This window comes from Microcaecilia unicolor, chromosome 5 (genome assembly GCF_901765095.1).
Source record: "Microcaecilia unicolor chromosome 5, aMicUni1.1, whole genome shotgun sequence".
NCBI lineage: Eukaryota > Metazoa > Chordata > Amphibia > Gymnophiona > Siphonopidae > Microcaecilia > Microcaecilia unicolor.
Genome location: NC_044035.1, coordinates 4,198,439 through 4,224,180, shown reverse-complemented (window position 1 = coordinate 4,224,180; position 25,742 = coordinate 4,198,439). Strand labels below are relative to the sequence as shown.

General features: G+C 44.2%; 1 protein-coding gene across 6 annotated transcripts in view; it reads right to left on the bottom strand.

Moving 5' to 3' along the window:
- Positions 1 to 401: 401 nt before the first annotated feature.
- FGFR2 (fibroblast growth factor receptor 2) overlaps positions 402 to 25,742 on the bottom strand; it is a 189,184-nt gene continuing 163,843 nt past the window's right edge. For all 6 annotated transcript variants that reach the window (XM_030202600.1, XM_030202602.1, XM_030202601.1 and 3 more), the window contains 9 exons: positions 21,549 to 21,700; positions 17,976 to 18,097; positions 13,526 to 13,636; positions 12,749 to 12,939; positions 11,035 to 11,157; positions 10,017 to 10,087; positions 2,597 to 2,734; positions 2,383 to 2,488; positions 402 to 1,040 (listed from right to left, as the gene is read on the bottom strand). In XM_030202600.1, coding sequence (XP_030058460.1) covers positions 876 to 1,040; positions 2,383 to 2,488; positions 2,597 to 2,734; positions 10,017 to 10,087; positions 11,035 to 11,157; positions 12,749 to 12,939; positions 13,526 to 13,636; positions 17,976 to 18,097; positions 21,549 to 21,700 — 1,179 coding nt within the window. In that variant the 3' untranslated portion in view covers positions 402 to 875. The remainder of the gene's footprint in view (positions 1,041 to 2,382; positions 2,489 to 2,596; positions 2,735 to 10,016; positions 10,088 to 11,034; positions 11,158 to 12,748; positions 12,940 to 13,525; positions 13,637 to 17,975; positions 18,098 to 21,548; positions 21,701 to 25,742) is intronic.

Sequence of the window (25,742 nt, the reverse complement as noted above, 5' to 3'; positions counted from 1 at the left end):
AAACGTTGTCAGCCAAAATCACTTTAATGTGCGAATGGGGGAAGGGCTGCCGCTGTTACAGGAGAGGCTCGAGCTTTCATTATTGATAACATTATTAATACCTAGCTGTGACTTTGACCTTCTCTGCTCCTCTACCCCCCCCCCCCCCCCCCCCACCACCACCACATCACTTACCAATCCTGCTGAGGGGTTTGCACAAAAGGCCCCTTAATTAAATATTATCAATAGCTACCTGCTCTGTCCGTTTACCAGTTAATAAATTAAATCTGTTTCCCTGAAAGGTCAAATAACGTTTATCTGAGCTCTGGGGGTTTTTTTTCCCCCCCCAAAGAATTCTGTGGAACTAATATATTTTACAATCAACTGCTTAACCCCCTTCCCCCGCCCCCCCCCCTCCCCAAGCAAAATCTCCCCTCTCCCCAAAGTATATAGAAATCTCCAAGTTGGGTTTAGGATATCCATTTCTTAAAATCCATACAAAAAATAATTCACTGTAAATATATAATATATATTTATACATATTTTGAATATATTTACATACATACTGAATTGTGTTCTGCAATTCCACTGAAATATATTTTCTCCAAATATTACAAAATAAACAAGGCAGGCCTGACCATCGTCAGCCTGGAGTCCAGCTGGTGCTCAAGCCCTCGTTCAGCCCCGACAGTTCTTGCACAGCAGGGACAGGGCCGGTGAAATGAGTTGCACCCGTTCTCTGCTTGGAAGATGGCGAGTAAAAGGTTGATCAGTTGGGAACGTCCCAGCTGTTCTTCACCCCAAAGCTCAGCTCCTGTTCTTCCCACAGTATGTACAGAGTCTAGAGGACTCCCCCTCGCTCGCTCCTTGGTAGCCACATGTCCACAGTCTCCTGTTCATGTTTTTACGCTGCCATTTATGTGCTGGTACTTAGGAAGACAGGGTTCATAGGGGGTGGGGTCCGGAGAGAAGACAGAATCGTCCCCCGATGAGCAGGAGCTGCGGGTATCGGGGTAGCTTGGCGAATACTGCTCCACAGACACGCTCAGGTCCAAGTATTCCTAGGAAGAGAACGAGTGTGGCAGTTACTGGCAAGACAACTACACAGCCTAAGAGGAACAAACCCATTCTAGGCAGAACCAGAACCAGTGTGACTGGGATAATACAAGAAGGTTGCAGCACTCCACTGAGCTGCTTCCATCATTGCTGAGATGTCCCACACTGCCCAAATCTAACCATGAAACTATATTTCTACTGTACTTTAGCTGCGGTGGGGAAGGGGGGGGGAGAGGTGAGAGAGAGGAAGAGGCTGGTACCAAAGAGGAGGAGGAGCCTAGTGGTTAGAGCAACGGACTTGTAGATCCCGAGGTGGCAGGTTCAAACCCCACTGCTGCTCTTAATCACCACCATTTGATTGGAGGAGTAGCCTAATGCTTAGTGCAATGGGCTTTTGATCTTGGCAACCTGGGTTTGGTTCCCACTGCAGCTCCTTGTGACCTCAGAGAAGTCACTTAACCCTCCATTGCCCCAAAACTTAGATTATGCAAGCCCCCTAGGGACAGAGAGAGCAATGTGTACAGCAATGATCAGTAGTAGTAAAAAGACCTAGAAAGTAGAAGTTTTGATACAAAGCTGCTTGGAAGAAACAAGTGAGCAAGTGGAAGCAGACAGAAGTCACTTGCAAGGAGCATGTTCACTTCTGCTAGAAAGCAGCAAAGCAGTGTCCACGAGAGCGCACATGCGTGTCTGTGTGCACTTTTCCACCGTCTTTCCATCGTCAGATGAACTGGGGGATATGAAAGACGGCTGCAAAAGGAGGTAGACCTAATGCCAAATCGGGAAATGTTTTTCACGGATAGGGTAGTGGATGCATGAAACGCCCTCCTGGTGAAGATGGTGGTGAAATTTAAAAAAACCAAAGAAAAAAAACAGTGCCAGAATTCAAAACTGAGTGGGATAAACACAAAGGATCTCTATATGGCCAGAGGATGGAATCCAGTGCAGGCGTTTCCTCCCAAAGCAGAAGTGAAAGGAGTGTTTGCACCTGCATGGAGCAGCTTTTGCACCCTGACTCCATGCACCGTGTGGGTCTCTGTGTTACCCCCTATTCTGTACTATCCACGTTAGGTGTCCTGCTGCAGCTGTTCCTTCAGAAACCATTCTGAGTGCTGTCTCCAGCAGCCGGATTTCACCCTGTTCCCTCCTATGGGAAGGCGAAGCGATTATCAGTCCTGAACAGAAAGGTGCAATGACGCACGCTCTGCATGTCACCTCCCGAAGTCAAAGGGGTCAAAGTGAAAAAGAAAGGGAAAGGGGCCCAACTCCAGATAGGGATGGTACGTCCTCTTACCCCTCCCCCCCTTCACCGATTATAAAAGCGCTACACCCCAGATTCCTGCTCACCTCATTGGTTGACAGCGTGAGGATTCGGTCAAGATCCTCCACCAGCTGTTTGAACGTTGGTCGCTGTGAGGGGACAGCATGCCAGCAATCTCTCATGGTCATGTACCTGCAAAACGGTGACCCACAGTTAGGGCATCTTTCCTTTCCCAGCCCATCACACAGAACATTACGTATCCTCATTCACGCATCCCGCAACTCCCGATGTAACACTCACAGTTCGTTGGTGCAGTTGGGAGGCTTGTCCATCCGGTGTCCCTCTTTCAACAGCTTGAAAAGCTCCTCAACAGGGATGCCGGGGTAGGGGGATCCCCCTAAAGTGAAGATCTCCCACATTAATATGCCAAAAGACCAGCTGTGGGTTGAGCACATGGGACAGTTGTGTTAGAGACTGGCTGCTCTGCTGCAAGGATAAGACATTTTACCTTGCAATATGCATAATCAAAAAAAAAACCCCAGAAAGTCAATATGGATGAACAGGACAAGTAAACTCACCGAGTCACGGCACAGTGCCATGGACTGCAGTAGCTTTCTGGCTTTCCTGCTTTCCCTTACCTCCACACAACTAAGGATCACAGGCTTTCTTGATTTCAGGTTATGGTTTTTGTTTCCACGGCTTTTTATGTAAAGAAAATCTTTCCTAACACAACTTCCGAATCTGCCCTTTCACACCCCACATATCACCTCATATTTCAGAATTCCCTTTGAAACCTGCAATGTTTAAGTTTCTAAATTTGAATACTGCCCACCCTTCATGAAGGTAAACGGAGGTCTGCACGCCCATTGGTATTCAGCAAACACCATAAATCAATCAGGTTTTCAGGATATCCACAATAAATATGCATTGCGATTTGCATACACTCGGGGAGGAAGCAACGTCACCAACGTGAATGGCTGCCTAAGCGCTGAGCTCTGCGTGGGCACGAGAAGAAAAGCTTGATGTTGCCCCAATATTCATATCCCATCCCACCCCCAATAGATCTGTGCATAGGCAGGATTGGCTAAGAATTCACTGATGGCCGCAGAAGCGAAGTTTTTTTTATTTTTTTTATTTTTATTATTTTATTTATCATTTTACTTAATTACATTCACATTTATCACATAAATGTTAGGAAAAAGAAAACATTTTCTCTCATCAATATATATTATATAATTGTCCACAATTGGGAGATCCAAGATCAGGAAAACAATCTCAAAGAAAATAAGAAAAACTCAAAATGGTTAATCTTACAATTCACATTTTCTGAGGGAGGAAGGTTCATCGGTAATTGCGAATTGCAAGTTTTTAAATACACGGCGAGCAGCAGGGAGAACAGCGGCACTGACACACGGAATGGGACTAAGATGGCGGATGCTAGTTCAGACTCAGGAGAGGAGTCTAGAGGTAGTGACAGGCAGAAAGATCGCAGCTCCTTCACCAGGGATGAAATGAAATCTTGGATCTCTGAATACAGAAAAAAGGAGATCCGGAGTGTCAACTGCTGAGATCCGAGTGGCGGTGGAGAATTTGCAGAATGAACTGACTGAGTTGGAGCAGAGGAAGAGGGAACGGAGGCTTGTGAACGGGGAGTGGAGGACTGGAAAAAGTAAACAGCTCAAGCTAGAGGACATGGCGAGCGATTCTTGGAGGGTGCAACCTCCGGACTAGAGGGGTTCCAGAAACTGAAGAATACAAAAATTGCCTGGAGGTAATGCAAGAGCTTTAGCCGAGCAGTGCTCCAGGAAGAATTACAGCCTAGCCATGAGGGCATGAGTTCAGCGCAATCTGGACCTGTGTGTGAGTAATTGCCCCAGGGATATCGTGATGTGCTATCACGACTATGTACTTAAGGAGGAGATCCTGAACAAGGCGAGTAGAGATCGAGCCCTTTGAAAAGTGATCCGCTATTTGTGAGCAGAGCATTATAGCTACAAGTAGATTTTTCCCTTTGCTTTATCGTTTACAGTGTAGGGGAAGACACGGTGGAGTGAGGACAGTGGAGGAGGCTTGGTCAGCCCTGAGGGAGCTGGAGGCACCTAATTTGCCTGCGGTAGCCCATGCAAGCCAGTGATGGACCCGAAAAGGGGCTTGAAGTGCCAATGGCTTCAGATGGGAAGAGACTCAAGAGATTTTCCACCATCCCAACGAAGGAAAAAAGCCTGTCCTGGAGCTAAAGACCAACAGGGAATTAAGAAGAGAAGTGGAGAGACACCTGTTTGCTAATGTCTGGACACAGAGTGAAGGTACATGGAACTTCAAGAACAGAGGGACTCTCTCTTGATAGGTGTTATTAAGGGGAGGGGGGCTTGGAGTTATGAATAATTGTTTACATCATGGGGGTAATGCATGGTTGGCAGCGGCCTCAGTTGGCAGTCACTTTCTCTGGAGAGGGGCTGGTAGGGGGGTTGGTTTCTACTAGAAAGTGATATGGGGTATGGGTTGGGTCTTCTTAGGACGAGAAGGGGTAGGAAGTGGGGGAAAGGAAAGGAAGTTTGTAGGATGGGGATGTAAGGGTCAGAGTGGGCACTATTGACTGCGAAGGGTGTCAATATCCTTGTTAAGCACCAGCTGATGGTTAAGGAACCTAAAAGGCTGAGCTTGAGGATTTTCTTTGTAGAGACGACACATTTTTAAACAGGGAGGGGAGAAATTGGTGAAGGACAAACATTTTACTCAAACTTTTAGCAGTTTTTTTATTATTTATTTGTTGCATTTGTACCCTACATTTTCCCACCTATTTGCAGGCTCAATGTGGCTTACATAGTACCGTCAAGGCGTTTGCCCAGTCGGTTGATAACAAATACAAAGTTGTATAGTGATCGTATGAGGTATAAGTGGAGGGTCAGAAGGGATGAAGATTGCGAGTTGTCCAGTACGATTATAGTCTTGCTATGTTGCTGGGTGAGGAGGTTTATGTGGGGTCGTTGGGGTAAACTGTTTTGAAGAGGTTGGTTTTTAGTGATTTCCTGAAGTTCAGGTGGTCGTGGATTGTTTTCACAGCATTTGGGAGGCCATTCCATAGTTTGGCGTTTATGTAGGAGAAGCCGGATGCATAAGTTGTTTTGTATTTCAGTCCTTGCAATTTGGGTAGTGTAGGTTTAGGTAGAATCTTGACGATCTGACTTTGTTTCTTATCGGCAGATCTATAAGGTCTGTCATGTATCCTGGGACTACGCCGTATATAATAAAAATCTGGAGTAGCTATTTAACTCATTCGTGATTTGCCATTTGATGTTCAGAGAGTGGGTCGGAGGAGCTCACTTTAATAAACGTTTATGTTCCTAATGAAGGCCAGCCCCAGTTTTGGCAAAGGCTGCAGCAACGCTTACTGGAGGGTTGTTATGGCAGGAGATTTCAAACCGGGAGGTCAAGACTATAGGGTGGAAAGTCAGAGGGAGTTGCGATCCCTGTTAGAGGACTTTCAGTTGCATGATGCCTGGTGGATTGAACATCAGGGTGGATTAGAGATTACATTTTACTCACACCCACATGGCAGTGACTCTAAAATAGATATGATTTTGCTAGATAGGGAAAGCCTACAGGGCCTATAGAATCTCACATAGAGAGCATAACATGGTTCTGAACATGCTTCAATATGGGTGGATTTGCAATTGGGTGATCAAGTTTTTTTTTTTTTTGTTACATTTGTACCACGCGCTTTCCCGCTCATGGCAGGCTCAATGTGGTTTACATGGGGCAATGGAGTGCCTGAAGTGGGAATCGAACTCAGTTCCTCAGTTCCCCAGGACCAAAGTTCACCACCCTAACCACTAGGCCACTCTCCCCTCCTACATTCTGGGAGTTACATTCTGAAGATTGAATGATTACAAATTGAAAGTGGAGGAAACATGGAAGGCGCTTGAAGTTTGTGTACGAACTTATTTAGAGATTAATGATAATGGGGAGGGATTGAAGCCTGTGGTGTGTTGGGGGGATGTATTAAATGGGGGGGCTAGGAGGAAGCGGAATAGAGTAGTAGTGAAAGAACGGATCCCTAAAGAGGGGGGGGGGGGCATTCAGAGACTGGAAGGGAAACATAGGGTGACTGGGGCTTAATGTATGAGCAGGCAACTAGAGGCCCGTACATTAGAATGTAAGAACGTATTATTAAGAAAAGTGAAATGCAAACTGCCTAGGGGGAAACAATTCTTTTTTGAATCTGGTGATAAAATGGGTAGACTTTTGGCCCATAGAATAAGAAAGCAAGTGGGGCATCAGGCTATTTCCCAGGTGAAAGGCGAGGAGGGAAAATTGCTTGTTCTTTTGGCCGCTGTCGGTGACAGGGTGCTGGGCTCGATGGACCCTTGGTCTGTCCCAGCATGGCGTTGCTTAAGAAAAACTTATGAAGATTCCATGAGAATCTCAGAGAGTAGCAACATTCCATGTAGAACCCGATCTGACGAAGAAGGGCAACCTTCGAAAGCTAATCAAGAAATGTATTAAGTTATGTCCAATAAAAAAGGTATCATCTTATTTTCTTTTCCATGTTTTATTTTGTTTGATTTCTATTGATAACCTTAAGAGTGGACTAACACGGCTACCACACTCCTCTACATGTAGAACCCCAAAGAATAGCAACATTCTGGAATCCTAAAGAGTAACAATGGACGAGGGAATACAGTATTTCTAGGATGGGCGGGACAAATTGCTTGTTCTTTTGGCCGCTGTCGGTGACAGGGTGCTGGGCTCAATGGACCCTTGGTCTGTCCCAGCATGGCGATGCTTAAGAAAAACTTATGAAGATTCCATGAGAATCTCAGAGAGTAGCAACATTCCATGTAGAACCCCAAAGAATAGCAACATTCTGGAATCCTAAAGAGTAACAATGGATGAGGGAATACAGTATTTCTAGGATGGGTGGGACAAATTGCTTGTTCTTTTGGCCGCTGTCGGTGACAGGGTGCTGGGCTCGATGGACCCTTGGTCTGTCCCAGCATGGCGATGCTTATGTACTTATGTAGGGAAGACTCTTATAGAAGGACATAGCTATTCGTGCCTGTTTTGCTTCTTCCTATAGAAAGCTGAATACAGCAGAGGATCAGGTGTGGAAGAAAGTGGGATGTTTGACCACAGAAATACAAGACCTGGAGAGATGAATCTTAAAAATACTTGTTTATTGATGAAAAAAAGACTCGACACAACCGTTGTGTTTCGGCCGTTAGGCCTGCATCAGGAGTCTCACTCGACGGTGTTCCGTATAGTGGGTCTCAGACGTCGTAAATCAGCTGATGCGTGCGTTGGGAAACACTTAATGTGATAATCTATGGACTGGGTCTTTAAAATGAGCTTTATGAAAGAACTTGTGGATAAACAAACGAAATGTCCGCGTGAAGCATAAAAAGAGAGAGGATCACCATTTCAGCATTATATAAAGTAATTAAGTTGGGCATTTTGAAAAGGCACAGTTACATGCTGGCCTGGGAAAGGGGCTTAGGGGAGGAATTAACACAAAAATTCAACAAGTTCACAAAACATCCATCTCTGTCAGAATAAAAGGAAAGAGTATTAAACTGCTGACCAGATGGTATCTCACTCCGGTGAGAGTGGGGAAAATAATCCCTACTGCTTGGACACATTGCTGGTGAGGATGTGGGGAGACAAGCAACTTACCTTCATACGTGGCGACTGTGCCTGGAAGAAACAGAGAGAATTTTCTAGGTGATTGGGATCCTTAAACGATGTTGCTGGGGGTCTGGGCAGCAATATCGGAAGCAAATTGAGGTTTGTCCATCAGTGGCACGTTGTGAATTTGCTTTCTGGTGGCAACAGCAGGAGGCCCCCTGGCATGTTGTAATGGAGGGTGAGGCTATCAAATGTATTATTGATGGAAAAATTAACGGAAATGTGTCATGAAAAATTGGACATTTTTGAGTAAGAGTGGTGATCTCTTGTTTATATGAGAATGGAAAACTGATGCTGGGTGGAGGAAGGACAGTTGTGTTGCGGGAGGGAGAGGAAGTTACTTTGTAGAAGGTTTGAATCGCTAATGGTACCTTGAAGAAACCACTGGGTGCCAGCACCTGGGTTTTTTTTTTTGTTTTTGTTTTTATGTTCTCTGTCGTGTTTGATTGAAACTGAAATATTCATTGTGGATATCCTGAAAGTCCAACTGGCCATGAAGTTCCTAGGACTGATTTAGATAGCCCTAACCTAGGATGTATGCCATCTGGCATCATCCACTGGATGGCATCTACCCATCTACCCCTCTCTGCCCCTCCTCCCCATCCCTTCTTCAGTGAACACACACATTTTTGTTCACTGCTTGTTTTCCCCTTGCTTCCATAGGTTCCCCCTCTCCCCTCAGTCCTACAATCCCCCCTTTGCCTTTCCTCTCTCCACACGTCCCCTCTCCCCTCAGTCCTACAATCCCCCCTTTGCCTTTCCTCTCTCCACACATCCCCCCTCTCCCCTCAGTCCTACAATCCCCCCTTTGCCTTTCCTCTCTCCACATGTCCCCCCCCTCTCTCCACACGTCCCCTCTCCCCTCAGTCCTACAATCCCCCCTTTGCCTTTCCTCTCTCCACACATCCCCCCTCTCCCCTCAGTCCTACAATCCCCCCTTTGCCTTTCCTCTCTCCACACGTCCCCCCTCTCCCCTCAGTCCTACAATCCCGCCCTGCCTTGTTCCTTTCACTGGCACCTAATTTCTCTTTGCTCTCAGATCGGCCGTCTCACACTCTTTCTCTGCTTCCCTCAGCTTTTCCAGATGTTCTCCTCTGTTCTGCCCATCTCATGCCTCATCCCTTGTGAATGTTCGTCTTTACGCCTTTCCCTTTTGGTCAACTCTTTCGAAATCCACCTTCCTCTATCTTTATTATGTTTTGTTCCTTTCCCAGTGCAAAGATTACACAGATGCTTTTTAGCGTAGCCACTGTTCTACTTTACAAAGAATCCCTCCACCACCACCACCTTTAGGTTGACACCCCTGAAATTTCCAGTGCTGACCTATGTGACCTCTCTCTGCCTTTATTCTTCTATTAAACTATCCGATGAACACTGGAGCTCAGAGGATTTTTTAGCCAAACATCAGAAACACTTTCCTCACTTCAGCATTTCCCTGAAGGCAATCTCAGATCTCTCTACTTCCAGGTTAAATTCTGTCACCAGAAACAAGCACGTCCTCTCGTGCTAGAGGTCTGCGGGCAAGACTGGTACAGAGTTCAACGTCCTCTCCCCAGATAATCCCCAGTGCCTCCTCCCTCTCGCACACACCTGCATTTCGGAAGCTTCCATTTCATTTTTTCATGATCTCTTCTTCCTACCCTGTCCATCTCAAAGAAATTATACTGTGACAGGGCTACATATCCCAGCCGCAGGACTCATTAAATGTCTCCATGACAGGTCCAGGATTTTAGTAGCCAGGCTACATGCATTAGAGTCCTCAGCAGGGGCTGAACTATGCAGGAAACCAGTCCTATGAATTCCTACCTGGTGATGGTTAGTATAAAAACACTAATTATTCCCAAGGTACAAATATCATGTAGACCAACAAATGGTTGAAGTGTGTTCATCAGTTTCTCTTCCTAGGGGCATCAAACCCTTTTTAATGTCATCCCACCTCAAAGAGAAGACAAAAGCTTCAGGAGAGGTGACCTTGTGCTACCGTGTTCTGCCCTCTGACCCTAGTAAGACCAGCACAGAGAAAGCAACTACTCACACATCACTCTGCTGCGTGTAAACTCGGTCAAACAAGGCTTCAGGGGCCATCCACTTCACGGGCAGCCGGCCCTACAGACAAAAGTGGACAGGACAAGAAGAGTTGTTATCGGGTGTACTTGGTACAGACATGCCCGAGCTAACCCAACGCCTGCCAGCAGACACTTCAAGAGCCACCGCTGCCCCTGAATAGTCACTGCAAAACTATGCAAAAAGCACAGAGATTCCCCCCCCCCCCTTCAAAATTATTAAAAATTGCAGCAATGCTAGTGTAAAAAGCAGGTAAATCAATACTAACAAAATTAACACTAGTCACCATCAAATTCAAAGAAAGACAACAGTTTAATTGAAGGAGGAAAAAGTCCTCAGAAACCAACAGAGTGATTCTCATTGGTTGTCATTGGCGTGTCTTTCAACCGGTATTCAGTTTCTATCATCGGGCTCAAAACTCCTACATTTTAAAATGTATATGGCTCTTCTGTGCCAACTTATTGCATACAACAAGATTTCATATCAACTTATTTTTGGGTTTTTTTTTGAAAAACTACTTTTGTGATAATCAACATTCAAATGGCGCCATTTTGGATTGAGCTTAAGAAGACAAAAATATACGAAAGAAAGTAACAGCATGAGTTCCTGAGGAACATTGACACAAGTGCTGTTCATTTTTACTGGAAGAACTGTTTTGGATGTTACTTCCAAATAAAACAAAGGTACAATATGTGGAGCAGCAGCGCAAGCCACACACACACACACAACAGGCAACCGCAGAGTAGGCTGCTAGCCACAGGGGCGGCAGTGGTGCAAGCTTTCCGCACATACTCCTTACATTGCAGCTGCTTTTTTTGAGGACACATTCTCTCCTCATTCATCCAGTGCTGTTTTTAAGGGATGCCAGTTTAGAGGGAAACCCAACAGGAACTGGGGTCCAGGAATAAATTGGTAACATTCAGCCTTGTTTCTGGGGGGAGGGGGGGATTTTTGGATCTAAGATAGCCTGAATGTCACGTGTCACTTACGTTGGTTGTCTTCTTGTAATAATCAATATTGTTGATGTCTCTGGCTAACCCGAAATCCGCTATCTTCATCACATTGTTTTCTGTGACCAAGACGTTCCTTGCGGCCAAGTCTCGATGGATACACTGTGGGAACAATGTGCAGAGTGGGTCAGTCACGCGTGCACAAGTCAGAAGCAGCTCTTAACCTGAGCAGATCTCTGGGGGAGGGGGGAGGGGAACAGTAATAGCACCTCCTAATGTGAAAGGAGAATTTGGAGGGGAATTCTATGGGACCACCTCAAAGTGACAAGAAAATCTACAGGGATACTACTATAGAATGCCTCATAACATGACGGGAGGCCTGCGTACTGTGAGAGAGGGGACAGTGTGTGAAAAATTACAAGAGGACCTTACGAGACTGGGAGACTGTGTATCCAAATGGCAGATGGCATTTTAACGTGAGCAAGTGCAAAATGATGCATGTGGGAAAGAAATAGAACCCAAATTATAGCTGTGTGATGCAAAGTTCCACATTAGGAGTCACCACCCAGGACAGTGGTTCCTAAACCTGGTCCTGGAGCCACTAGGACCAGGTCTGGGAACCACTAACCAAGGAAAAGGATTTAGGTGTCATCGTTGATGATACGTTGACACCCTCTGCTCAATGCACAGTGGCGACTAAGAAAGCAAATAGAATGTTAGGAATTATTAGGAAAGGAATGGAAAACAAAAATGAGAATGTTATAATGCCGTGGTATCGCTCCATGGTGTGACTGCACCTTGAATGCAGAGAAGAGATGGCTAGTAGAGGTCTATAAATTTATGGTGTGTAATGGGTAGATGTGAATTACTTGTTTACTCGTTCCAAAAGAACAAGGACTAGGGGACCACAGTGAAGCTACTAAGTAGTACATTTAAAACAAATTGGAAAAAATATGTCTTCAGTGAATGCATAATTAAGGTCTGCATTCAATTTATTGTCAGAGAATGTGGTAAAAGTGGTTAGCTTAGCAGGATTTAAAAAAAATTCAACAAGTTCCTAAAATGAAACATAAGCCGTTACTAAAGGACAAGGGAAAACCTACTGCTTATTGCTGGAATAAGCAGCATAAAATCTGCTTTACTCTTTTGGGATCTTGCCAAGTGTTTGTGACCTGGATTAGCCAATGTTGAAAACAGGATATTGGACATGAATTGCCCTTCAGTCCATCACAGTATGGGAATACTTATGCACTTATCTAAAAACCAATACAATACAGAAACAGGAGACCTGCAGTGGGGAACGCAAGGGCAATGGTACGCTCGATTCTGTAGGATGACCCTCTAACTGGGCGACGGCCACTGGGGAAACCTTGCTTGAACACAGTTTAACTTAGGCAGGGCGTGGCAGCGTCTCCTGATAAGAGCAGATTAGCTACTGGGAATGCTAAGCAAGCACATCTTAATAAAAACAGGAGACTGGGGGTGGGAAAGGGAAGGAAAGACAGAACTGCAGCAGGCTAGAGCACTGCAATTCGCTGCAGCCCAAACTACTGCTAAGAAATGCTCGACGGCTTTGAGAATAACGGAGATTCTTCTCTCCTTCCTGAGGCACCTGGAGCTGCCCAGACTCAAAGTGAGGGTGCTAGACTCTGTGCTCTCACCTCCAGCCCATGTCCTCATCCTGTGACAGACTCCCTGCCTGCCGGCTCCTCATCACTGAACTCTTTCAGTCTCCCTGCTACTGGGCACTCACTTTTTGCGATGCCAGATACTCCATGCCTCGGGCAAGCTGGTAAGTGCAGGACACCAGGTCCTTGAATGTCAACTGCTCCTCAGGCACTCTGTTTATATCGAAGGAATACTCCGTACCCGGAGGCCGCCTCGCTCTCAGATACTCCCTCAGATTCCCCTTAGCAGCATACTCAACGATGACGTAGAGAGCACCTGGTCAAGAGTACGAGAAATATACACACAATATGACAACAAGGAATAGACAAAAATGGACACAACCCCTCCCCCTGATATCCAGCGGTATTTAACCAGCCAGGAACGGCTCCCAAACGGTTAAACAGCACTTAACCGGCTATCCGGGAATACTTAGCCGGTTATCTCTTGTGAATATTCAGCGCGTCACCAGCTAAGTTTGGTGACCAAATCGGGCTGCCCAAATAGAAGGGCTATCTTTGACCACTGTATACTCAACTGGCTAGCGCTGAATACTGGCTTGGCTGGTTTCAGTGGCGTAGCAAGGGCGGGGCGGTGGGGGCGATCCGCCCCGGGTGCATGCTGCTGGAGGGGTGCAGGGAGCCAGTGGAGCCGACAGGCGCGCGGCTGCTCTCTGCACCCTCCAGCAGGCAACAATGCACCCGGGGGAGGGGGGGCTTGATGTGCCGGGGAGGGGGGGGTGTCGCGCTGCACCTAGGGGGAAGGTGCGCAGCAGCGATCCGCCCCGGGTGGCAGTCGACCTAGGATCGCCACTGCCTGTAACACGCAGCACTGTGGCAGCGACTGCCTCCTGCCCCTCACTCACCATCTTGTGTGCACGCTCCCAGGAGGTTGATGATATTTTTATGTTTCCCAATCATTTTCATCATCTCCATCTCCGATACCAGGTCTGACAAGTCCTTCTCAGTAGCATCATCTGTTCAAGAGAAGAGAGAAAGGCCTCAAGTAATCCAAACTAATTCTAAGGTAAGAGCATGTTTTCTACCAGTGACAGAGGTTCCCCAAGCCAGGAAGCAGGAAAACAGAACTGCTTACCTGTAACAGCTGTTCTCTGATGACATAGAAACAGAGAAAAAAATGTATGACAAGTAGAAAGATCCGCCTTCGTGAGTCATGTGACTTCATCTTGTGCTATCACACTGGAACTTTCCAGAGCTTTCTAGGCACAGCACAGGGACTCAGCAACAGAAATAACCAACTGCAAGAGCAAGAGCAGGTGGGGGGGCACAGGAGGGATGAAAGAAGAAGGAACATAGAACTAACGACCCGACATGGCCTGTGTTTCAGCAGACTGCCTACTTCGGGGGTCATATGACAGCCTCAAGAATAGAAAGCGTTGTACAGGGAGTTCAGAAGAACAAATCGATATTAACAGCCTTTCAGCGATACTGGAGGAATCCATAACGGAGACCAATTCAAGAGCTACTTTAATAGTATCTTTTGTATTTGAGCAGGACTTGAACGCCCAGTTTATCCTGAAGTGAAAACCAAAGGAAAGCTCCACCGGAAGAGGATGGCAGGGTCCAACTCATTGCACTGCTTTCACGGACACCTATTAACAGATAAGCAAGTTCATTTTCTCCGACTCACGAGCAGGCAATGAAATCAGTGACACGCGTGGGTTTTCCTAGCTAAAAGCTGTTTTCAAGAAGAACAAGGAGAGATGACACGAGCATTCATCAATAGGAAACACAGTTTCTAGAATAAACCTTCCCTTTTTCCTCTTTAACCCCTAAAACACACGCAGAACGTGCAAGATATCCTGGAATCACAAAAGTGAAACCTGGGGAAAGGAGCAGGGCTCCATTCCAGAAAAAGGTCTTGAAGATTGGCATTTCCATAGCAGAGCAGCCTGAAGAGAAACTGCGTCGATACGTCAACTGGCAGACATCCGAATTACAGACCTTCACATCTCATCCGAGGCTGTAGACCTCAGACTGGTTGGTATAGCAAAGAGAGTGAGCAAAGTACAAACAAAACTCCAATCAAAGAAAAAAAAGCACCAAGGGCCTTAAAAAAAAGGGGCCCAGTTCTTTTATTATCAACTTTAGGTAAACACAGTTGTTCATGAAAGACCCGACACGGGCCGTGTTTCGGTGCTGTCGCAGTAATGACGGGAAAGATTTTTTAATAAAAATAATCCAAAGTAGCTGAAATATCATCAGAGAGTACCAAGCTCTGTATTTCAGGAAGATTGCTTTTTCAAATATTGACGATATTTCAGCTGCTTTGGATTATTTTTACAAAATATCTTTCCCGTCATTACTGCGACCCCTGACGTAGGTGCGATAGCACCGAAAAACACGGCCCGTGTCGGGTCTTTCATGAACAACTGTGTTTACCTAAAGTTGATAATAAAAGAACTGGGCCCCTTTTTTTTAAGGCCCTTGGTGCTTTTTTTCTTCGATTGGACCTCAGACTGGTTACCAGCGCTGCCACCGGCCTGATAGCATGGTCTGGACATGCCCTTCGAAGGTCAGACTAGCCAGTGCATAGACGTGAGAAATTCAACCTGCACCTGACTAGAAAGGGTACACATTTGTGCAGCAAGGCCCAGCTGGTCAAACGAGAAAAAAATAGTCCGTTTCTGATACACTGGACCTTTCCTTTAGTTTTAACTTCAGGATAAACTGAGCATCTGCAGCGTATCCAATTTATTTTTGCAACTTCTGTTTTTCTTCAGTTTTGCAAGCACGGATGCAAATGACAGAACTTACCAGAATGTTCCCTAACATTATTCTGTGTATCATCACATAAAACTTGACTTTAAAATGTTGTTTTGAGACAGAGGTCAACAGTCCAGCATACAATCTGGAGCTTCTCCCTCAATCAGGAGGCGAAGGAAAAAAATGTTGGAAGGAAGACTGACGGATTAACATGGAAGTCCAATACCACCTTTGAGAGAAAGAGGAATGGGTGCAAATTATATCCTCGTTCTGAAGAAAGTTAGAGTAGGGTGAGCCCAAGACATGGATGAAGCAACTGCCTCTAAATGCAGAGCTCACAAGTCTAGAAGCTCAAAGAAAGAGTTCAACTGCTCAGTTAGAACCATGTTGAGATCCCATTAAGTAGTAGTAGACTTTAGAAGAGGTGTAAATTGAAGCAAGTCCCTGACAAGCAAAGGCCGTATAGTTCTCAGACTCCTTTCCTCAAGCTGTGATAAAAGGCCAGCTGCACACAGGTAAACCCCAAAGTGGCTTAATATCAGCTTAAGAGAGGTTGAAGGTGTTCAAGCAGTTCTTATGTGGAACAGGAACAAAGATCTAGGAATTTGCAAGCCTCATCTTTGTAAAATATGACCTCCATATAGATTTATTCCTGGATGTCAGAAGACCCTGAGACTTCCTCTGAGAGTCCCAGAGTCTGTACTAAATCCCTCTTAATATGCAGTCTGCAAGGACCAGAGATTGGATGTCAAGAGTGAAAAATTACTATTACTACTACTTATCATTTCTATAGCGCTACAAGGCATACGCAGCACTGTACACCATACACAAAAAGACAGTCCCTGCTTAAAGAGCTTACAATCTAGGTAAGACAGGCAGACAGATAGAACAATTAAGGGTAAGGGATAGAGGTAAGGATAAAAGGACAGGGCAAGTGAGCAGTGGTTAGGAGTCAAAAGCAGTGGTAAAGAGGTGGGCTTTAAGTTTGGACTTGAAAACAGCCAAAGAGGGGGCTAGACGTACAGGCTTGGGAAGTTTATTCCATGCGTGAGGTGCAGCAAGATAAAAGGAATGGAGTCTGGAATTAGCAATAGAGGAGAAGAAGGGGACAGATAAGAGAGATTTATCAACAGAATGGAGTACCCGAGGGGGGGCGTAGGGAGAGACAAGAGTGGAGAGATACTGGGGAGCGGCAGAGTGAATGCACTTACAGGTCAATAAGAGAAGTTTGAATTGAATGCGGAAACGGATAGGGAACTAGTGAAGTGACTTAAGGAGAGGGCTAATGTGAGTATAGTGACTTTGGCGGAAAATGAGTCGCGCAGCAGAGTTTTGGACTGATTGAAGAGGAGAGAGATGGCTAAGTGGGAGGCCGGTGAGAAGCAGGTTGCAATAATCAAGACGAGGGGTGATAAGAGTGTGGATAAGGGTTCTGGTAGAGTGCTCAGAGATGAAGAAACGGATTTTGCTGATGTTATAGAGAAAGAAACGACAGGTTTTGGCACTCTGCTGAATGTGAGCAGAGAAGGAGAGAGAGGACTCAAAGATGACCCCAAGGTTACGAGCATATGAGACAGGGAAAATGAGAGTGCCATCCACAGAAATAGAGAAAGGGGGGAAAGGAGAGGTAGGTTTAGGGGGAAAGATGAGAAGCTCGGTTTTGGCCATGTTAAATTTCAGTTAATGTTAAGTTTCATGTTAATGACCCTTGCTTCTCGGAAACCAGACAAGGAAAATGTCCCAGCCTGCTGATCTCCTGATGGAAATCTCCAAGAGGAAAGGAAGCCAGTTTGTTTCAGCTAAAATGACGTGATGATCACAATTCCTCAAGTCTCATGAGTTTTGCAAAAGTTTTGGATACCAGGAGTATCACAGGGTAAGCTTACAAGAGATCTGAACTCCTAGTGGAAGGAGACAGCGTCTGCTCCTAGCCTTCTCCTGGCACATGGTCATTTTCAACCGAAACTAAATACATGGCCGAAAATTTTAAATGACCTTTTGGCCGGTTTCAACACCACAACCGGAAACATAACCGAAATTCGATCAACCTCTACTAGAGAGACTCCCCTGCTTTAGAATGTGAACTGCTCAGATTGCCTGATCTATCAGCAGTATAGCAAATAATAAACTTGAAAACGCAGGCCCTGTTTCTAGACCCTAGTGATAAAGAGTGTTCAGGAAGGTGACTAGGCCTCAGGCACTGGACACCTCTTGTGGATATTCCGCTTTGCCCTTTTTCCGTCACAAGCTGGACAGTCTCTGAAACCAGGCTTGGCCCGTGCTGTGTGGTTCTGTGCTGAAGAAGATGAACCTATCAAATCTGAGCAGGAAGAAAAACGGAGAAAACTCATACAACCCTGCTTATCAACAGAGAATAATAAGGTAACATTTTTGTGTTGTTAAAGAAACACTAGTTGTGTTCTCCGCATGTCTGAACTGCTACTTTTGGGAGGGGCGAGGGAAACAGCCTGTCAAAAACAGTTCATTTATCCTGAAAACTGCTCAACCCAGAGGTCAACTATGTGACCTCTAGCCTTCTCTTGTGATAGAGACACCGTCTGATTACAAAGTGCCCTGAGGCCTGCTCACCTTTCAGCATCTTCACTGCCACGGTAAGAGCCTCCTTTGGACGCTCCTTGTCTATTCCTACTGCCTCAGCCATGACGACCTGTCCAAAGCAGCCTTCTCCAAGGGGCTTCCCCAGCGTCAGCCTGTAGGACAGAGGACATGTTAGCAGGAGATGTAGGGACGCAGAAGAAGCTTCAACTACTTCAAGGGTTGCGACAGTCAGTGCTAGGCAAATTCTGCTCACCCAGTATCTTAACCCCCAAAATGATTATATTTAAATTTCTTTATTAATTTCATATTAAACAAAGATAAACCTCTTTGAATAGATATATCCATTTTAAACGACACAATCAAGAAGAAAAAAAAACTACACAGAAATTTTATACTGGAAATGGATTTATAGTCCACAAATAACTGTAGTGGATTCAAGATGGATTGTAGACCAAAGGAAGTTGGCATAACAAATTTAAGTGAAATAAAAAAAACAAGCAGTGGTTCCTATATACTTTCGGGACTCAATGTTTGGGTTGTTGCCTGGTTCCTCTTCATATCAAGGAAGGACCGCAATTGCTCGGGTTCAAAGAATATATATTTGTTTCTCCTTGAATATCAACATGATTTACATGGGAATCGTAGCTGGAAGAGCGCCCCAGTATTAAGAGATTCCTGTCTCATGTCCAGGAATTTTTTCCACCTCTGCTGTGTCCATCGTGCAATGTCTGGGAATATAGAGACCTTGCTGCCTTTAAAATATTTTTAAAATAAAGTCTCATTAAAGATTCTTTATCTTGCAAAAAGACAAATGTTATGATTAAGGTTGCTCTAGTCTCTGTATTGTCCATCGATTGCTCAAGAAAATTTGTTAAATCCAAACTTTCAGGTGGATTAGGCTGTTTAGAAGTTTCTTGTTGTGGGGAAGTCTTCATTTCCAAATAGTAAATACTAACACATCCTGGCCCTAAACTACCCCTGCCTAGCACACAGGGTGCACAATAGACTATTTCGAGTTTCCATATCCAACAGCAGGATAAAGAGGGAGACCCAAATTCCACTCTGTAGGCCATATTATGGAATTCCTTGTTTACAATGAATTCCATTGAGCCGTCTCAGCTCAGCCTGGGCTGTATCCAGCAGGAGAGCCTGGACTGACACATAAAGGAAATATCTTATCAGGATGCACTTCCATCAGTAAATGTGCAACCCCCCAACCCCCCCCCCCCCCCCCCCCCCAGCATTCGCACTGAAAATTGCACCCAAGCTCTAGAAACTAATCGTATGCAGCAACGAATCTCACCTTTGCCTTCCCCCTCTGCTCCAAATATTTATTCTGCTCACATTTTCCAAATTAACTCTTCCATATACTCCCCCCCACCCCCCCCCAGGCAAGCAGTGACAGAAAAGTCATTGTTTACTGGAACAGTACAGGTTGCGATCACTCCCCCACCCTCAAAACGAAAGTCATTTTCATGTCAGAACATGAGCCGATGCCAACTACCAACTCTGAAAAGATGCAAAGCCTGCGAGTTTTCGGTAGTAATTACACACCGCAGATCCTGGTCACGGTTATGGATGAAAACACGGTTTTAAACTAGTGAAGTTTAAATGGTTAACTGTTTAAACAGTGTCATCTGAAGAGCCATCTTCAGATGCACAGGAAGGGAAACCTGCCTTGTCCAGGTCTTTCCTCTCTCCACCCCCTCCTCAACTTGCCTTCATGCCACCCCCTCTGGACAATAGTGGCCAGGCTGGCCAAAAATGGAGAGCTACGAAACACGCTGAGGGGTCTTTTACTAAGGCACGCTGAAAAATGTACTGCGTTGGTGTAGGTGCGTGTAAGCGCAGGTCCATTTTACATGTGCCTGCATAAAAGGCCTTTTGGGGGGGGGCTGAAAATGGATGTGAGTGAAATAATAATCGTCGCACGTCCATTTTGGGCCTGAGACCTTACTGTCACCGGGCGGTAATCGTCAGTGCGCGTACCCTGTTGATTACCGCCCAGTTAGCACCATGCGGTAGAAAATAAAAAATATGTTCTGCCTCACATAATAATTAGTTCTAATTTGACACTCGTTGTACGCAGGTAGGGCGCCTACATGCCTTATTAAAGGGCCCCTAAAAAAGAAAGAGACGCACAAGGTCAAGTGCACCCCAACTTCAATAGGTTTCCCTGATCATGATGGCAAAGTTTAAATTAAATAACAATTTACTTACCGTTTAAACCAATAATTAAACCATTAATGAAATTAAATTAAACCATTTGTTTAAATGGATATTTTAAACCATTGCACTGGCTCCCAATCAAAGAACGTATTGCTTTCAAAATCTGCACCCTGGTTCATAAAATTATCTACAGCGAAGCCCAGGGATACATGACAGACCTCATAGATCTACCAACCAGAAACACAACAGAATCAACGAACTCACTTAAATCTCCACTACCCAAACTGCAAAGGACTCAAATACAAATCAACATATGCATCCAGCTTTTCCTACTTAAGCACACAACTATGGAACGCATTACCAAAAGCCGTGAAAACAACTTATGATCACCTAAACTTCCGGAAATCATTAAAAACTAACCTGTTCAAAAAGGTATACCCTACCAACCCAACTTAAATGCCTGAACCCTGCAACACAACGAAACCAAAGCTCGTAATGGACATATAATAACTCTTCCTCTCTACGATTCCCTAATGTGTCTGTACACACGAACCTTATTCTACCACAACATTACTGTATTTGTTCATACCGAAATTGGCGAACGCCTTTATGGTACTATGTAAGCCAAATTGAGCCTGCAAATAGGTGGGAAAATGTGGGATACAAATGTAACAAATAAATAAAAATTAATTAATGAAATTAAACCATTTAATTGTTCAAACAGATATTTTAAAACAATAACTAAACCATTAATGACAATAAATTAAACTATTTGTTTAAACAGATATTTTAAAACAATAATTAAACCATTAATTAATGAAATTAAATTAAACCATTTAATTGTTTTATTTTCCTAGTCAATGTTGTGCATTTGTTTGGACATGTCAGGCTGGAACTTCTCAACCGGACTGCGAGGACCCTGGCAAGAATCCACTTCCACTTGGAACTCTCACTCCGGGGTTAGCAGGACAGTATGTAGGGGCAGACTGACTGCATATCTATGGGAAGTATGTCAAAGCATGTTACACTGCCCCCAATGGCTGGGAGGGGGATCTGCTAATGGCATACAGGGACATTTCATGGGGATATGTGAACATGGTGTTCTGCATACCAATGTTGTGCAATTGTTGCTTGGGATTTGATGAGAGGAACCAAAATACAGTGAAATTGGGGAGAAGAGAGGGTGGTGGATGTTCCTTATATTCTCTGCCCTCTATGGCCAGGAGTAGGCGCTGCTGCGTTAGAATACCATGCTTCCAGGTAAGTGTATGAGAATGACGTCCAATGCCTTAACTATCTTGTATATTCATGCTAGTTACAAGACTTTCAGTGACATCTCATGACAAATGGTTGCTTTTCAGGTATCGGAATGTGTATGTGAAGATATAAAATGTTCATGCATGGACACAAAGACATAGATCTCAGAATACTAACTTTTCTCGTGAAAATTCCCAGATGGGGTCCTCGGGCAGCTCATACTCAGAGACTCCGGACAGCATGGGAGTGTCAGTGGCGGAGGAGAGGCGGGTGGTGATCCGTACCAAGGGGGTATTGGAGTTCATGGAGGAGCTGGAGTCTGCGGACACCTGTTGTAGGGAGGGAAGAAGCAGATAACAGGAGATGTGATCTTAGTCCACAGTTAAGAACAGGAGAGAGAGAGTCACCCCAGCCAGCTCACTGTCAGTTCACGAGAAGAGCTCAAATCCGCAAAACTAACTCCAGGAAAGATCTCTATCACCTAACAGTTGATTGATCAAATGAATAAAGATACAGAGAGGAGTATTTTCAAAGTAATCTATGGAACTTTGTAAGTCTAAGTGCTTTGAAAATGCATCTCTAAATCAAGCACATTAATTTGTTCAATATTTTACTATTTTCATTCCCATCGCTAACTCCCTAACCCCCCCCCCCAACCCAAAGATAACACGTCAATCAATAACTGTTATTAACTCTAAAAGAGAGAGATTACAAAATAATATGGGAAAACTGGTTTCTATTTCCCTGTCGCATGAGAATCAAAAACGGTTGGACAAGTAATACTTACTGTAAAACTCAGGGCTTTTTTTGAGGGGGTACTGAGTACCAGCACCTTATCCATTGTCTGCTAAAATTGACCCATGACCCCAAGAGCTCAGGCTCTACACAACTAATTCTGCCTTGTCATAGATTCTGTGACTGGTTGCAGGGAGCCTGGTTATTGTGGAAGGGTCCCTCAGTGATCACCACCCCTGAAGTGTGGCCTGGCATTTGAGTACTGGCACCTTTTTTGCTAGAAAAAAAGCACTGGTAAAACTAAACCACAAAGTAGTCTTAACAAAATTTTAAAACTAATACTCCCCAAAATAAGACCCACTTTGTTTCCTATATTCAAAGTGAATTTAAAACTCCACTTCAAGCTCAGGGCGACAAGGATTGCATTTAAGAAGAAATAACTTTCTTCATTTGTTAAGAGGACCAAGCCCCACTACGTTCCATCAACATTAAAGCACGTAATCTGTTGTGCCAACATCAATAATCAGGGTGTCTGCGCCTACCCATGCAGCCAAAATAACTTTAACTAATCAAACCGGTCTTACATAGAAGCAATCTACCACCTTTGCCTTGTATCCCAAGTACTTTAAAAACAATTCAACAAAAAATCCACTGCAGAAAATAGAATCGGAGAAGATAACAGCCTCTCCAAGTAATAACGCACAACTGATACCCAAAACCTTTTTACCTTCGGGCATGTCCAAAAGGCATGAAAAAAGGAACCAACATCTTGATTACATTTCTGACAAAGTGGATAGTCTAATTTCCCTATTTTCAAGAGTTGTGCTTCTGTAATATTGCCATTATGTCGCTCCAGAGTGCTGGGCTTGATGGACCTTTGGTCTTTTCCCAGCGTGGCAGTGCTTATGTACTTATATAAAGCAAGATGCAAGACCCAAAATTAGGATTCATGTAGTTCCACTCTTACCACTAGATCAGAGATGCACAACGTCAACTTTAAGATATCAAGTGAACCTGGCAATCTATCCAAATCTACCCCCCACTTCACTTTTAAAGCTTATAGGTCTTTAAGGGAAGAAATCTCCAACAAAACCTTGTGGAGTCCAGAAACAGACAGAAGGTCCCCTTGAACTTTCGTAAAACATTCCTTGGAATCGATGTTAGTTTTGTGAACTTAAAGCATCTTTGCTTAGGGTCGAAACATAATGTTGCAATTGTCTAGAAGCAAATATTTCATTGAGTTTTTTGACTGATATCTGTGGGGAAAAATTCAGAAATTAACATTGTACCATCTCTCAAAACATGTTCCAAAAAAGAATGCTTTTCTTTCCTAATTAAGAAAAGTCCCATTATTTTTGCCTGGAGGGAACATAAGGGTCCCTCTAATAGGCAATAAATTAGAGACCCTGGGATCTAGTCCCCAATATTGAGCCATTCCACGCCAAAATTCCCTTAATGGATGCAGCAAGATGTCTCTAAGATGTTTGGGGACAAGACTCAAAGTTGCTTGTAGAAGAAAATTAGTATGTAATGGACCAAAGAGATCTCTCGCACAATCTGCACTGGCATATAATCCTATCTATCTAAAAACCAGTCTCCAAGATGGCGGAGTAAACATGCTTGATTACATTTTTTAATATCTGGGAAGCCCATTACCCCCTATAAACTTTTTCAACTGTGTCCCCAACAAAATTTGGATAATAAACTGTATAAGTGTTCTAAATCCTTTTTCAATAAATTTGAGCGATAAGATCGATAACATTCAATCATCTTAAATAAATGAATCCTACTGTGCAGACAGAGGAAGATGTGCCCAAACCTTCACGGAGCGAGTTGAAATATTCAAAGTATATAGTTCAGATGGGTTCATTGATAAAATTACTCCTAAATATCTAAAAGAATGAATCACCCACTGCAAAGGGAATTGCCCCATCCATTCCAGTTTGACATCGTTTGTAGACGCCAACGCCAGAGATCTGTAAAAATTCAGCCTAAAACCAGAGAAGTCTTCAAATTCCCTAAATGCCTCCAGCAAAGCTGAAAGTGAGTTCTGTGGGTTCATAATGTGAATTAATAAATCAGCAGCAAAAGCTGAAATTCCGAATGCGGAAAATGAACCCCTTGAATCCCAGGGTGTGACTGTATTTCCCTTATCAAAGGATTCAAAGTTAAAACAAATAAAAGAGGGGAAAGTGGGCATCCCTGGGACGTACCCCTATGAATCTCAAAAGGTTGAGATTGTACCCTATTTATCTATACTGTTGCTTTTGAATTAGAATATAAAATCCCAACTGCACCCCTAAAGAGATCATCTATTCCATATTTTCGCAATACTCCAAACAGAAAGTCCCATAAAACATGATCAAATGCCTTCTCTGTATCAAACCTTATGAGCAAAGAGGGTAGATCCCGTCTATTCACCTCCTCCAAAGAGGCTAAAATTTTTAGAAGCCCTTCTCCCACCTACAAAGCCCACCTGGGATCCATTCAGTCAAAGAAGGCGACACCTGTGCTAATCTATTAGCTAACATTTTTGCAAATCTATCACCTAGGTTAACCTTTCGGCAGCAGTGTATCACACAGTCTCCCTTCCATATCCCCAGCCAGTAATCACACAGCTCTGCCACTTCTGCTTTCCTTTCCCAGGCACTGCCAGTTATCCCAGACATCGGACCCTGTAACCTGGCCCTGCGCCTCTCACATCCTTTCAGTTTCTTTGCTGTGGCAACTGTTGTCTCCACTTTGGAGAAGTACATAAGTGTTGCCATACTGGGACGGACAGAAGGTCCATCAAGCCCAGCATCCTGTTTCCAACAGTGGCCAATCCAGGTCACAAGTACCTGGCAAGATCCCAAAAAAGTATAATATATTTTATGCTGTTTATCCTAGAAATAAGTAGTGGATTTTCCTCAAGTCCATTTTAATAATGGTCTATGGACTTTTCCTTTAAGGAAGCCATCCAAACCTTTTTTAAATGCTGCCAAGCTAACTGCTTTTACTACACTCTCTGGCAACTATTTCCAGAGTTTAATTAAATGTTGAGTGAAGAAAAATTTTCTACGATTCGTTTTTACTACTTTGTAGTTTCATTGTGTGCCCCCTAGTCCTAGTATTTTTGGAAAGAGTAAACAAGCGATTCACGTCTACCCCTTCCACTCCACTCATTATTTTATAGACCTCTATAGAGGGTCACGTACATCTTCAACCAACCCTATGCTCGTTTTTAGAAACAAGGCCGAAAGGAATAAGGTACGAAATTTGGCTATCACAGTTTAGGATTACTGTTCTCGTTGCCAGGAGCACCACACTCACAGTTACAAAGGATTCAAAAATCACACCAGATACATCTGTGAATCAGCATCTAGAAACAGTCGTATTATATACTCAAGTCAGGAAAAAAGTGATCAGCTCTGCGAGTTAAAATAGCCAAAGCACAGGGAGAAACTTATATTGCGAGTTCCCTACGGACAGAGAAAGTACCTGTATATAATATGTAAACCTCTTTAGTTGTACCACTGAAAGGCGTATCAAGAATGTAAGAAATTTAAAAAAAAAGCACCTACAGCATTCCTAAAATAGTCTGAACTAAGTCCCGGAATGGTATCAAGTAATCATCCTATATAATAATTTGCACCT